Source organism: Strongyloides ratti (assembly GCF_001040885.1).
Source record: "Strongyloides ratti genome assembly S_ratti_ED321, chromosome : 1".
NCBI lineage: Eukaryota > Metazoa > Nematoda > Chromadorea > Rhabditida > Strongyloididae > Strongyloides > Strongyloides ratti.
The window spans coordinates 7,522,127-7,537,907 of record NC_037307.1 but is presented as its reverse complement, the minus strand read 5'-3'; the positions used below and the strand labels follow the sequence as shown (position 1 = coordinate 7,537,907).

At 21.1% G+C, this 15,781-nt stretch overlaps 4 protein-coding genes across 4 annotated transcripts; 2 read left to right on the top strand and 2 right to left on the bottom strand.

The window, feature by feature from the left end:
• Positions 1 to 158: 158 nt before the first annotated feature.
• On the top strand, positions 159 to 851 carry SRAE_1000232400 (TM2 domain-containing protein; the record flags this gene model as incomplete). The annotated part of the gene is made up of 4 exons (XM_024649387.1): positions 159 to 377; positions 424 to 548; positions 600 to 790; positions 844 to 851. The coding sequence occupies 4 exons, from the start codon at positions 159 to 161 to the stop codon at positions 849 to 851; spliced, it is 543 nt and encodes a 180-aa protein (XP_024503269.1).
• Positions 852 to 4,904: 4,053 nt separating this feature from the next.
• On the top strand, positions 4,905 to 8,738 carry SRAE_1000232300 (Cation-transporting P-type ATPase family and Cation-transporting P-type ATPase, subfamily V and P-type ATPase, A domain and HAD-like domain and P-type ATPase, cytoplasmic domain N-containing protein; the record flags this gene model as incomplete). The annotated part of the gene is made up of 2 exons (XM_024649386.1): positions 4,905 to 8,305; positions 8,345 to 8,738. The coding sequence occupies 2 exons, from the start codon at positions 4,905 to 4,907 to the stop codon at positions 8,736 to 8,738; spliced, it is 3,795 nt and encodes a 1,264-aa protein (XP_024503268.1).
• Positions 8,739 to 9,428: 690 nt separating this feature from the next.
• On the bottom strand, positions 9,429 to 10,558 carry SRAE_1000232200 (Hypothetical protein; the record flags this gene model as incomplete). Its single annotated transcript, XM_024649384.1, has 2 exons — positions 9,429 to 10,154; positions 10,196 to 10,558. 2 exons carry the CDS (start codon positions 10,556 to 10,558, stop codon positions 9,429 to 9,431), a joined length of 1,089 nt encoding a protein of 362 aa, XP_024503267.1.
• Positions 10,559 to 10,690: 132 nt separating this feature from the next.
• SRAE_1000232100 (Hypothetical protein) lies at positions 10,691 to 11,130 on the bottom strand (the record flags this gene model as incomplete). Its single annotated transcript, XM_024649383.1, has 2 exons — positions 10,691 to 10,924; positions 10,984 to 11,130. 2 exons carry the CDS (start codon positions 11,128 to 11,130, stop codon positions 10,691 to 10,693), a joined length of 381 nt encoding a protein of 126 aa, XP_024503266.1.
• Positions 11,131 to 15,781: the final 4,651 nt, after the last annotated feature.

The following is a 15,781-nucleotide window of genomic DNA, read 5'->3' as shown; positions in this document are numbered from 1 at the left end:
TAACAGAAAGCATAACTTTCTATCTACAGCTGATTATTTATATATTTAGATGACAACGACGGTTGGAGTATAGATACTGCTTCGTTCAAAGAAACAATAATAAAGTTTATCCACATAAGATAAATTTATAGGATGGTGTGGGAAGAATTAAATATACTATGATAAGACTTTTTGTGATATCAATATTTATCAGAATTTGGACTAAATTGGGGAATCTTGGACTAGAGGCGGCAGTAACCTTATCTAATATGACTTTAACAGAAGAGTGTTATGCTGTTACTGAGAATAAAAATCCTCGTGGTCCATTAGTGCCATGTAGTTTTTTAGATACAAGATTTGTTGAATGCCTAAGATTGATTTCTAAAAATCAAACTAAGGTTGGTAGTTAATATAATTAAAAATTATAATTTTTTTTTCTCATAGGATGCGCTTTGTAAAAAAGATTCTAAAAATGGAGGGATGGCTAAGGTAAATGTAACATGTTCTGTACTACCATGCATAGAATGTTCTGGAAGTCGTGAATTTGTTAGAGAAGTCTCTTGTGTTGCGTAAGCTTTTTATACACATTTATCTGGTTTCTAAGGACACTTTTTTTTCAGTTATAGTGGACATTATTTCTTAACAACACTGTTGTACTCTGTCTTCTTAGGTTTTTTTGGAGTTGATCGATTTTGTCTGGGGTACTCAACGGCTGGTGTTGGAAAATTAATAAGTTTTGGTGGTTTAGGAATATGGTGGCTTATAGATATATACCTTCTTGTCAGTGGAAACTTAATGCCTGCAGACGGAAGTATGTGGGAGCCTTTTTACTAAAATAAAAGTATTTTTATTTTACATTAAAAGTGAAATAAGTAGAAGAAAAAATGACATATTGGATATATTTGCTTATTTGACTTGTACACCAAAGTTACCAACAGATAGTATAATTTATAAGTAACTAGGAATAATTCTATAATGACCAATCTATATATACTAATATATTAATTGTGTCTATGTAACATAACTGTTATGAATATGTTTGTATCTCTAAATCTTATGTTTTGATGCTCTATTTTCATAGTACGTATTAGTTTAAAATTTGTTCAAATGTTGGCAGAAAGTTTGTGCTTTTAATCTTTCTATCTATATATATAGGCAAAATTTGAGTCGATAAAGTTTCTTCGATTTTCAAACTTTGAAAGAAATTTTTGTAAGAGGGGAGATTACACTCATTTCAATGGGAGAAAAAATTTTTCTGAGAATAGAAACTTCATCTTCACCTTAATGTAACTTTAAACGGGTAGAAAATTGATTATTTTAGAATAGATTTTGTTTTGGTTAATTTTTAAACATAAGTAAAATGTAGTCAAAATTAATAAACACCCCTCGGGATCGTAATTATTTATCGAGTAGTTGTGATGTTGTTAAATTATATTTATAAGTTCACGAGATAATAGTGATAAAAATTGTTTTAAATTTTTTAGAAAAATAAACATTTTTGTTTGAAATTTTTTTATTTCTTTATGTATTGATGGAGTATTAATTATTGTATGTCACGTTGATTATAGTTAATTTAAAATAAAATGATGCAATTGTATGAAAAAAAATGATTAAAAAAACACAAAAGTGATTAAATATAAAAATGAAGTGTAGTTGAAAAAAATTAATAACCCTTTGGAAATAGAAAATTACATTTCAAACTTTTTTAATCGTAAAATATAAAACTTTGTATTAGGCAAAATCTTCATGTTGACAATAACTTTTCGAAAAGTAATTACTAGATAAAATTGACTAGTAATTTATTTAAAAATATAAATACTAGTGATGTGATTTAATTAGAATATAGGAAAAATTTGGAGCACATGATATTGACGATTCAAGAAATAAATCCAAATTATGAAGATAAAAATTTGGAGATTTAAAAATATTAAATTTTGCATAAAACAGAAGAATAATTAGGATGAAGAAATTTCATCACAAAGTGATTATTGATAGTTTTTTAAAGTGGAAAAATAACTTTGAAGAAGACAAGAATGAAGAATCAACAAATTCAGTCAATGATATTGTTACAAAAACTTAAAGTTTTAAAGTTTATTAAGAATAATTAGAAATTTTATTAGTATTTATTTAATGAATGTAATTTTTTATACGCATTTATTAGTATTGTCATATAACTCTAAAAATATTTTCTGTTATTTTACAATCTTTACATTAAAGAATACTTGTTTCCCAATTTTTTTTTCTATAAATTACAATTTCCTCATTTATTTAATAAATTATAATTTTACATAAGATAGCTATGGGAGTTTTTTTAGAAAAAAAATGTATTTTTCATTTGCTAAAGAATAATTAATAAAATTGATATATCATCTATTATTCACAAATAAACAATGTTTCTCTAAATCATATATATTTATCAAACCATATGTATAAAAATTTAAACATCCTTTTAACTATATAATAATAATTTCTTAATATTATGCATTTTTGAAATGATAACAAACTAAGTATTAGTTTACAATTATTAAATTAATAATATTACAAATATAATAATAACATGATTATGGAAATCAAACGATTGTTAAAGATACTTTTTTATTTATCATTTTTTTTTAATATCAGTGACGCTAAAAAATAGAATAATAATATGTTTTTAATATTAAATATTGTTTATTTAATTTAATTGATAAAGTTTGGTAAAAATTAAAAATCATATTTAGAAATAAAATATAAAAATCATCAATATAATTAACTTGCAATTACTAAAATTATTCTTATAAACACAATGATCATTAATGTATCAATTAAAAATCATTTCTAGATGATAAAGAATATCTTTAAGATTAGTTAACACATAACTACAAAAAAAAAAGTATTTTTTCATAAAGTTATATTATTTATTTAAACTTTATAAATAATTAAAATTTTAATATTTCCCCATATTTTATATTTAATTTATCCATTAAAATATTCACGTTTTGTAACTAAAGAATATCACAAATCAAAGTATGCAGAAACAAAAAAAAAGATAATCTATTCATAGGTCATTTGGCTCACAGCTTTTTTTTAAACATACAAAGTACATATGACACATCAAACTTTCACTTTAAACAAAGTACATTCACAAAAAAACATATTCTCAATTAACAACATTTTAAATGTCTTAATATATTTCAATCATCATCTTTCCTCTTTTCTAAATTATTACATAATATATCATGAAATTATTAATAAATATTTTAAAATTAATAAAAATATTACTTTTATAAACATACAAAAATTTATCTTTAAATCATCATCAAAAGCTTAATATCAAAATATTTTTATTTATTTATTTAATAAAGCTTCTTTATAATATTTACAAAACTTATTTTATGATTTGTAACCATATTCCATATTATTTTGATATAAAAATTATTTTAAAAAATATATATTATATTAAATTTTTATTTTAAAATAATACATCATTTTAACAGTTTAATCATAATAATTCTAAAAGCTTAACTTTAATATTTTCTGGAAATATGTCATTTCATTTGATAGTTTAAGAAAAAAAAAAAATCTTTAAAAATTCATTCATTACAAATTTATATCGTCATAATTTATATATACCACCTCTTTTATAGATATTTTTTTAATGTATATAATAAATTTTTCTAAATATAAATTTTTTTTTATATTTATGCAGCCAGTTATATATATATGTATATATAGATTTTTCATTTAATATTTATATACATATACATGTAGGTGGGTACAATATATATATATATATATTTTTTTATAATATTTTAATCAGATAAACTAACATTAGTAATTATAATATTTCTTAATATATGATTCATAATCATAGGAATAATATATTCTATCTTATAATATTCTATCTTTAGTATAATACTATATATTTTTATCATTTATTATTATATATTTAAAAAAAATGATTAAATCTATTTATATCCCAAAATTTTTTAATTCTCCCATAAAATTTTTTCTTATTGTATATTCATTTTATAAATTAATCAATCATCAAAAGTACACAAACATAACAAAAATTATATTTCGTCAATATTAATAAATATATACATTTGTACCTCTGTCATTTTTTATCAGATCAAATTATATATACAATCATTTTTCTCTTTTAGTTACATATCAACAAAAATTTATTCTTTTTTTTTTTTTATCTTTCCACAATCTTCAATAATATTTTTTTTTAATTTAAAATCATTGAAATAATTTTTCTTTTTTTTTTAAAGTAATGTAAGATAATACAAAATAATATCAATATTACCAATTTAAGATATAAAAAAAAGTATAATAATATACATATATTTATATGTTTAATTTTTATTACCAATTTTTCATACCAAACTATACTTTTCTCTCTTTCTTTCTCTTTTCTTAATTTATAAATGTATACCCAATATAAGCTAACTATACCAATAAATAAAAAGTATAATAAATAGGGGAGAGAGATAAATATATAAAATTTTTATAAAAACCTCCTTTACTTTCCCCTCTATTCTTAAAAAAGGTGCATCTCTCCACAACACTTCAAATAATATTTTATTCTTTTTTATTTTTTTATTAATAAACTTTTTTTCACATAAAATTTTATACTAATATTTAAATGTATTTTTATATATATTTAATTATTTTTAAATTTTACCATAAATTACTTCCCTATCACGTGGATATTATAGTTAATGATAATTTGTTTTTATCATTTTTTTTTTCTTTTGATAAGATAACGATTTTTAATCATATTAATTTTTTATTATATAAAATTACAAAATTATCTCTTTTTACTTTTTAATAATTTTATAACTCTTTTTTTATAGTTATTTCATAATAAAATATAAATTTATATCTTTATTTATATAATTTATAAATATATTTTTTAAAAAAATAAAAACTTTTGCTGGATGATGGGAGCTAGTAAAGCGCCTAGCGCTTTACAACAGCAATTCAACAATAATAACAGTAATCAACATTTTAATAGAATTATTAATGGTGATCAAATTATTGATATATATGGTTATATTAATAATCCCATTAAAAAAATACTAACTTATTTACTAACAATTTTTACATGTGGTCTAATACAGGTTATATTTCATTGGTTTCCTATTCTTAAATTAAAATGTACCTCTGATGAATGTTTATTAAAAGATGCCGATTCTGTTTTAATTAAAGATGACCATAATATTGTTAAAATAAAACATATAAAAAAAATATCTTTTGATGGGACTGTTGAAATGTGTAGTGGAAATCTATTGAAATTAAAAAATTTAAAATATTTTAAATATAAAAAAGTTACCTATATTTGGAATCAAACAAATTCAATTTTTAATTCACTTGAATCACTTGAAGGGTCAATACCAATATCATATTTTCATTCTATTAAAAATAAAAATACAGGATTTTCTGTTGGTGATGTTACTTCAAAACTTCTTATTTATGGAAAAAATCTTATTGAAGTTAAATTAAATCCAATTCCTTTATTATTAGTTAGAGAAGTTATAACACCATTTTATATGTTTCAAATATTTTCTGTTACTATATGGTATTGTGATAATTATGCATATTATGCTACAATCATTATCATTATGTCTATGTTATCAATTATTAGTGATGTCATTCAAATTAGAAAACAAGAAATTAAACTTCGAGCTATGGTTCATTCAGAGTCTTATGTTAAAGTATTAAGAAATAATGGAAAAATTGAAGAAATTAATTCAATTTATCTTGTTCCTGGTGATATATTATTAGTTCCAACACATGGTTGTAATTTACAATGTGATGCTGTTTTAATGAATGGGACAGTTATTGTTAATGAAGCTATGTTAACAGGTGAATCTGTTCCTGTAACTAAAGTTCCTCTTCCAGAAGATGATTATGAAATAACTAATGATAAAAATACTATATTCTCTCTTAAAGAACACTCAAGACATGTTTTATTTTGTGGAACAACAGTTCTTCAATCTAGAAATTATGGTGGTCGACCAGCAACTGCCATTGTTCTCCGAACATCATATTCAACATTAAAAGGAGAATTAGTTAGATCAATTATGTATCCAAAACCTGTTGATTTTAGTTTTACAAAAGATCTTTTTAAATTTATATTTTTCTTAGCTGGTATAGCATGTTGTGGTTTTGGATATACAATATTTGTTATGTACCTTCGTGGAGCAGGTATAAGAAAAATTATTGTTCGTACATTAGATATTGTAACAATTGTTGTTCCTCCAGCTCTTCCAGCAGCAATGTCTATAGGTATATTAAATGCTCAAATGAGATTAAAATTAAAAGAAATATTTTGTATATCTCCATCAACAATTAATACATGTGGTGCCATAAATATTGTTTGTTTTGATAAAACAGGTACGTTAACAGAAGATGGTTTAGATTTTCATTGTTATAAACCTGTAAATATTGATAATGATGGTAAACCATTTTTTGATAAAGAAAGTCAAACATTCAATGATAATAATCATTTAAGAAAAGCAATAGCAACATGTCATTCATTGACAAAAATTGAAGAAGAATTATGTGGTGATCCATTAGATGTAATATTATTTGATAAATCAGATTTTGTTCTTGAAGAATCAGGTGAAGATGATGATGTTGAAGAGACAGCAAGATTTGACTTATTACAACCAACTATTGTTAAAAGTAAAAATTCCCTTAATTCATCCGGTGAACCTTTACAATTAGCTATCATCAGACAATTTACATTTTCATCAAGTCTTCAAAGAATGACTGTACTAGTTCATAATATAGAGGAAGGACGAAAAAATCTTCAATTATATTGTAAAGGAGCTCCTGAAATGATTGCTTCATTATGTGATCCATCTTCAATTCCATCAAATTATACTGATATAGTTAATCAATATGCTCAACATGGATATAGATTAATTGCTGTTGCCTACAGAAACCTTGAAATGTCATATTCAAAAGCACAAAAAGTACCTAGAGATGAAATTGAAAATTCATTACAAATGTTAGGATTAATTGCTATGGAAAATAGAATAAAAGATCAAACTTTAGGTGTTATTAATCAATTAAATAATGCAAAAATTAGAACTGTTATGGTTACTGGAGATAATCTTTTAACTGCCTTATCAGTTGCTAGAGATTGTGGTATTATTCGCCCAAATAAACTATGTTATACTATTGACCTAGCTCCTGGTGATGAAAAGACAGTTGATGGTAGGAGAAAAATTATTTGTAGAGAATCTGTTTCATCATCTGAAGATATGATTGAAGATGATGATACTTTAAGTAATTCATCAACACCATCTTTTGAATCAGGAACATTAGTTAATTCAGCATATCATTTAGCCATATCAGGACCAACATTTTTAGTTATTTGTCAAGAGTATCCTGAATTATTAGATAAATTAGTTTGTGTATGTGATGTTTATGCTAGAATGTCACCAGATCAAAAACAATATTTAATTAATAAACTTCAAGAAGTTAGTTATACTGTAGCAATGTGTGGAGATGGAGCTAATGATTGTGCTGCATTAAAAGCTGCTCATGCTGGAATATCTTTGTCACCTGCTGAAGCATCAATAGCTGCACCATTTACTTCTAAAATTCCAGATATTCGTTGTGTACCACATATTATTAGAGAGGGCCGAGCAGCTCTAGTAACATCATTTGGAATTTTTAAATATATGGCTGGTTATTCATTGACACAATTTATAACAATAATGCATTTATATTGGTTAGGGACAAATTTAACAGATTTTGAATTTCTTTATATAGATTTACTTTTAATAACTTTAGTTGCAATAACTTTTGGTGCAACTCCAGCTTGTAATAGAATATCAAAGACACCTCCACCAACACGTCTTCTTTCATTAGGATCAATTCTTTCAATTTTAGGACAATTAACTATTATTGGAACTTTTCAAATGTTTACTTTTATTTATGTAACATATCAACCATGGTTTATTCCATACTCAGCTCCAATAACAGCTGTCATTGAAGATAAAAGATCACAACAAGGAACAGCAATATTTTGTGTATCAACATTTCAATATATAACATTGGCAATAATTTATTCTAAAGGAAAACCATACAGAAAAAGTATCTTAAGTAATAGATGGTTAATGATATCATTGATAACAATGTCTTTAATATCAATTTATATAACACTTTATCCAGCTGAAATTGTTATAGAATATATGCAATTTGATCCAATACCATTATTTTCAGATAGGTTGTTTTTCTTTCTTATTGGCATTTCTAGCGCTATATCATCTTATGCCTTTGAAACGTTTGTAATTAATTATTTAGTTTTGAGTGTTAGAGAAAGGTAAGTATATAATTAATAATTTTAATATTTATTTTAAAGGAGAATAAAAGAAAAAAAAATTATTAACGATGAAAATCCAAGATCATACGAAAATATATTATCACAAATTTCTACAGACATATCTTGGGTAAGATATATATTTTCATGTAAAAGAACATCAAATCCACAAAGTACCTATTATACACCGTCTAAATCAAAAGGTTCCAGAAAATCTAATTCATCATCATATATATCATCAACTGGAACTTCTAAATTTTGTACACCAACAAAATCTATTGATGGGTTATTGATAATAAATACACAAAATGATGATGATGAAGAAACGATTACAACTAATAGGACCATGACAACAGATTCTGCCTGTACAAGTACTTTATTTAATAGTAAAGACGGTGTTGATACCTGTAATGCTGATGTTTCTAATATAGTTTAAAAATTTATAATTATTATAATTTATATATTCATAAAAAAAATATTACTATTATATACAAAAAAAATTTTTAAATATGTCATAATATATTTTATTTTTACTTATCATTTTATTTATAATAAAAAAACTTTTTTAACATTAAAAATTGTTGTAAATTTTATCTATTTATATTTATTTTAGAAATTTTGAAAAATTATTTATTTGAAATATAATTATATATATAAAAATTTTAGAAGTTTTGAACAATTTAAATTAAAAGAAAGAGTAAAAAATTTAAAAAAAAAAATTTGACTTTTAGTGATAAAGTTAATTAGATGATTCTAAAAGTTTTTTGACAAAAAATTGATGGGATATGTCTTATATTTTGAATTAAGATAAAAAATATTTTTTTTTAATTCTTCTTTTCCAACAGAATTATAACTAAGATTGGAAATTTTTTTTTAAATATTTATTTTTTTAAGACTTTTTATAAACTTTTCTGAAACTTTTTACACAGCAATCAAAGTAATGTTATCTAGTTTGTCTTATAAAATTGTTTAAAATCAAAAAAGTAGTATTTAAATTTTGCTTCCATATAACAAAAGTATTATAATTTCTAATTTTTACCCCAAAAAAAAACGTTATACAGAAAAATGTTATAAAAGTTTAAACCTTAAAAAATTTGTTTATATATGATAATTATAATGAATAAAGTTATATTTTTTCCCAATCATCATCATTTCCATTGTCTTTTTTATCTTTAATTGGTGGAAGTCCAGGAAGACTAGATATATTAAATTTTGAATCAGAAGTTGCTTCAATAACTGAATTGATGGTTTCATTAATATCTGCATCCTGAGTATTATTAATCATAACATTAACATTATTGTATGTTATATTATTGGCTGACAATAAATTTCCCGTTGTAGGAAGAGAATCTTTTGATTTAGGTGGTACAGGTTTTTGTTTATCTTCACTTGTTGGTATTGGAGAATTTACAGTGGTAGTGTCTGATGTTTCTTTTGGAACAACAACACTTGTTGGTGATATATAATGTGTATTTGTTTTATATTTAAGTAAATCATTTGATATTTGTCTTCCTGTGGGGCAACCTTCAAAAATAATTGGTGTATGTGGTTTAACTTCAACAATATTATGAACACTTTTAGAGTCAGGTGTCACAGGAGAATCAGAATTTTTCTTATTGTCAATTATTGGTTTATCTTCTATTTTATCATTTTTGATATTTGAAATTTGCGTATTAGTATTTGGAGAAGTTCTTTTTGAATTTGGATCAATTTCTACTGATTTGAGTAAGGTATTTGATCCTGAATTAATAATTTTACTATCTTTTTTTGTTGGAAATGCTACTTTTATTTCCCCTGGAAAACCATTATTTTTTGGAGAGTTAACAGTTGCTTGTTTAGATTTTTTTTTTGACTAGAATATTATTTATGAATATTAAATTAGTTAAAATTTACCTTTAATTTTGAGTCATTTTCATTTTTTTTAGAAGAAGAAGATGATGAAACTTTTCCCTTTTGTCCACTTAAAGATTTTCTTCTTGAGGAACGACTTTTTATATTGGAGGAAGATGAATCTTTTCTTGATGAATTAGATTTTGTTCTTGATTGTGATCTTGATTTACTCCTTGAAGATGGTTTTGATACTGAGGCTTCATCTTTTGTAGAGGATGATTTCTTTATACTATCATTGCGTTTTTTTATATCATTTTTTGTTTTCTTAATTTTTTTATAATAAATACAGAAACCTATTACTACTCCAATAATAATTACTACAATAATAAATATTACTACTAAAACAACAGGAATTAAATTACTCATTTTTTTTAAGTAGTTTTTATATTTATAAAAAAAATTAATGATAATTATTTATAAAAAATAAATTTTATTTTTAATATTGTATTAGTAAAATTTTATCATTTTAATATGTTAATTTGATAATATATAATTAAATCATTTTTTATTAAAAGTAATTGATGACATATCACCACATTTAATTGATCCTTTAACAATTTCCTTGACATCATTAACAGCTTTTTCAGTTAATATAATAGCTTGAGAACATTTTTCAATTCCTTTTTCTGTTATATATGACATTGAAAACATTCCTTTATTATTAATTATTTTTCTTTCAACATCACCAAAATCATCCTCATGAAGATTAGCATTCATAATTATTTTTTTCATCTAGAAAAAAAAATTGTTATAAAATAATATGAAAAATATATATATATTAATAAATTTACATCTTTTTCAAATTTATCTAAAAATGGTTTTGTAACATTTTTGTTACCAGCTTCCAGATTAGTAAGTAAATTAACTTCAAGTCCTTCCTTACCAATACAAAAAGTAATAGAGGTAAGAGAAAGTATAAAGATAAAATAATAATTCATGGTTAAAGATATATGTATAAGTTATTAACTTTGTTGTATAGATGTAATAATTTTTCTTTTATATAGTAAAAATACACTCCATTCACCTAATAATTATAATAATGTCCAAACATAACGCCTCATTATTTTTATAATACATTTTTATCAATAGCTTAAAAAAAGGTTTTAACAAAATAGGAATGGTCAGATAGCCAATTTTAGACATGACCAAACAATAATAATAATAACTTATATACATATAAAAACTAACAATTTAAGATATTCTTTTTTAACTATATTTCTTTTAAAAGAAAAATTTGTAAAAAAAAAGGTATTATTTCAATATTTATATTATTATAAAAAATTCTAATAATGATCTCATTAAAAGAAATATTTTCAATATCTAATAAAATATCAAATCAAAGTAAAGGAATATCAAATAAAAAATCTCAAGTACCATCTAAAGAAATATTTAATTTTTTTTATATTAGCATACTATTTGGTAATATATCTTCTTTATATAATGTTAAATGGTTTAGAAAATATAAAATAACATTATCATTAATTTCTTTTCTTATTACATTTATTATATTAAGTTTTTTTTGTTGGTTATTATATAAAAATATTTACTTTTTATTTTATGTGAAAAATGTTTATCAAAATATTGATATTTTATTTATGACATTTATTAATATTATTATTATTTATACTATTTTTGGAAAAAGAAATTTTTTTATTAATGATATTAATATATCTCTTTCAATATTATCATTAGATGAAAAAGAAGAAGTTGATCGGAGAAAAATTTTTGATAAACATTTTTTTATACTTGGAGTTATAATTATTCTTGCAACATTTTTTTTATTTTTATTTCAAATTATTTTTACAATAAAATTAAATGAATCATTATTTTATAAAATAATATCACAACTACCATTTATTTATCAATATTTATTAATTATATATTATCATTTAATATTTATTTATTTAACAATAATTCTTAATAAATATTCCTCCGACTATCTTAATGAAATTCAAAAATTTTCTGGTGAATGTGATTTATCACTTCTATCTTTTAAACATGAAGTAAGTATTATTAAACTTTTTTGGTTAATTTTTTCTTTTAGTGTATTGAGAAAGCTGTCAATAATTTAAATAAAAATTTTTCAATCAAAATGACTATTATTTTATTCTTAAACTTTTTTACAGCTGTCATTTTTATTTATATTCCAATTTTGGAGATTATCCATAGAAGTCTTTTTATTGGATTAATTCTTATTCCAGTTCTTTCAATTTCTTATATTTATATGACATTACTATTTAATGGTAAATTAATTGAAATAAAAAATCAAGCGTTTAAGATAAATGATATACAACAGTTACAATTTTTACAAAATAAGGCAATAAAACTTTTTATCTTTATGATAAAGTTAAAAAATGAAACAGTTTTAATGAAGATAGGTAACTTTATCAATATAACACCCCAAAATCTTTTTCAAATCTTATGTTTTTCTCTCCTCCTATCAATTACTTTCATCAATCATGTTACTCAAAATGATAATTTTTCAAATATTGTTAGTAGTCAAACAACTATATCACCATCAATGTTCCAATCACCAATACTCAATTTAAATAATAACCCAAAAACTAATATTTTTAATTTGGCTTCCAATTTTAAAGATTCTTTTATATTTGATATTACTACAACACCAAACCCTATGGCTCCATTAATTTTAAATCCATTAAATATTAAATAAAATATAACATCAAGGTGAATCAGAAAAAAAAAAGAAGAATATACTAAAAATGAAATGATATGGAAGATAATCTAATTGACATTTCTATTACAACTTATAATTATTAAATGCTATTTTGATCATTCAATATAAGTAATAAAAATAAATTATAATTAAAAGATTATTAATAAAAACATAATATTATCCAATAATAAACATAATTTAATTATGTTGATATTTTTTTTTACCATGACTAATATATATTAAGATATTATATAATGTTACTTTTTTTTTTATTTCATGCCAAAACTAACTTTTATATATTAAAAAGTATGATGGATAAAAATATATTTTCTTTATAAATATATACATTTATATTAATCATCAACATCATCTTTATATTATATATATATATATTTTATATCAAGTAAAATTTAAGGAAATTTTGTTATCTCAATCTAAACATGCCCTTCCAATTTAATTATCTTTAATATATAATATATAAATGATAGTAGATAAAATTTTAACTTTTATTGTTTATTATTTTTAAAATTTTATATACATCTCTTTTTATCTTTTTATAATTTGTATATTACATCTTCTCCTTTTTTGTATTTATAACTTATAAAAGTACAAATGTTTTATAAAGTCTGGTGATTTGATTTTATAATAAACAAAAGTATTAGTAAATTAAATCTTTTATTGTAAACAGTTACAATACTAAAACAATTAACGGTAAATTATTTTGTACATATTACTTTTTTTTTAATATATTTACATATATATATACTTCTTAATTTTTAAAAAAATAAATAAATAAAAAAGAATAATTACAAAATATTAATATATTATTCATTGTATTTTCAATTTTGTTTTTTTTTTCCTTTAATGTTATTATCCTCCATCAAAAACTAATTTACTTTTGCTTCTTAATATCAGTTTATTATATATTTATATATTCTAAAAAAGAAATTAAAATACCATTTAAATTTGTATTACTATTTCTTTAATGATAAGTATTACAGGAAGAAAATATAAAGCAACAAGATTTATAATTTTACATTACTTATCTTTTTATATTTATTATTTACTTCAAGAAATATATCTTATCATAAATTTTCTTTTTTAAATATATATATATACTTTAATTATTATAAAATATAATTGATAAAACAATTGACTACAAAAATATTAAATTTTTTATAATATAAAATATATGCCTATTCAAAAGATCTTTTTTTTTTCTTAATTATACATCTAATTATCATAAAATGATTAAGAAATTTTACACATAACTTGGCTCCAGACTTTTCTTCTTTTTCATGTCACAAAATGTTTTCTTCAAAAAATTTTTAATTTAATATATAATTTTATTCTAATTACAGTTCATTTATTATTCATAAAACTATCTATAAAAATATTTATTTATTTTCTTCTTTTTTTTTACTTATAAAAATAATCAAGAATGTACCAAAGATTATAAATATTTTTTCTTTTTGATTGTATAGAATATAACTTAAAAAAAAGAAAAAAGAATAATTATCATATTCAAGCTCGTAATTCTTTTTTTTTTTTTGCCATACTATAAACATTTTTTACATATCATATTATATCTCTAACTATAAATATAAGTTCAAAATTATATTTATATAAATTTTTTATTTTAAATATATACCTTAATATGTTAAAACCATATAATATAACTTTTAAACTTTTATAACATACTTTTAATTATATTAAAAATTGTTTTATCAACATTATTTTTAATTTCAAAGACAAAGACTTTTTCAATTTATTAATTGTCTAATATCAAGATAAAAGGAAATGACCAAATTTATGATAAATTAACTATATTTTGGTTTAACAAAATTACATATTACATATGGTCTACTTATAAATGCCTTATTATCATTTTATATATTTTTGTCATCACCGCCATATATTTATATGAATATTTATTTATATATATATATATATATTTCATCATCGTTATTCTCCCTCACTCAAATTGGTACATTACATTTTTAAGGCTTTTTATATATATATACCATTCAGAAGATATGATATTCTAAAGAAAAAAAAAATATATATCAAAAGATTTTTATACATAAAATATTTTGTATCACAACAAATGTTGCATGTTATTAATTTATTAAATCACTTTTCTTTTTTACTCTTTTTGAAGTTTTAAAGATTTGCAAATATATATATATATATATCATTTTTAACTATTATTTTTTTTTTATCTTCCTATATTTTGTACTTGGTATGTCTTTTATATTAACCTTTAAATATGATAATATTATATACTACAAAATAACATACTTAAAATAATAATTTTTATATATCTAAAGATATATATATGTTATATATCATGTCGCAAAACTATTTTTATAATATTAATCTTTTTAATTTTTTTTTTATATCATTATAAAACATTATATTGTATAAAAATTTTAAAAATATATTATAAAGTACTATCTTATTCATTATCATATTTATTTTTTTTATAAAAATATAAAAGAATCACTTTTTTTTTTAATATATTCATTATTATTCTAACAATTAAAAATAAAGTTAATTTTTATATAATATTTTTAAATTGCATTAATAAATTGTCCTTTAAAAGTTTTCATTTTTTGCTCTTTGATGTTATTCTTTATAAATTTATAACATGCTTCTTCTTATGGTAATGTCAATGATAAGGATTCTTCGCCTCAAAAATTAAACTAAAATTAAATATTGTCATATAACATTCTTCTTTTTTTTTTATCATACAATATAAATACATTTCTCAATTTTCTTTTTCTTATTTATTTTTATTTTTTATCATATTCATATTACTTTATATTCTCAAATAAAAAATTTTTGTAACAAAAAGTGTCATGTCATTTTACAACTAATCCTCTCTCATAATCGCTCATTAATATTCTTTT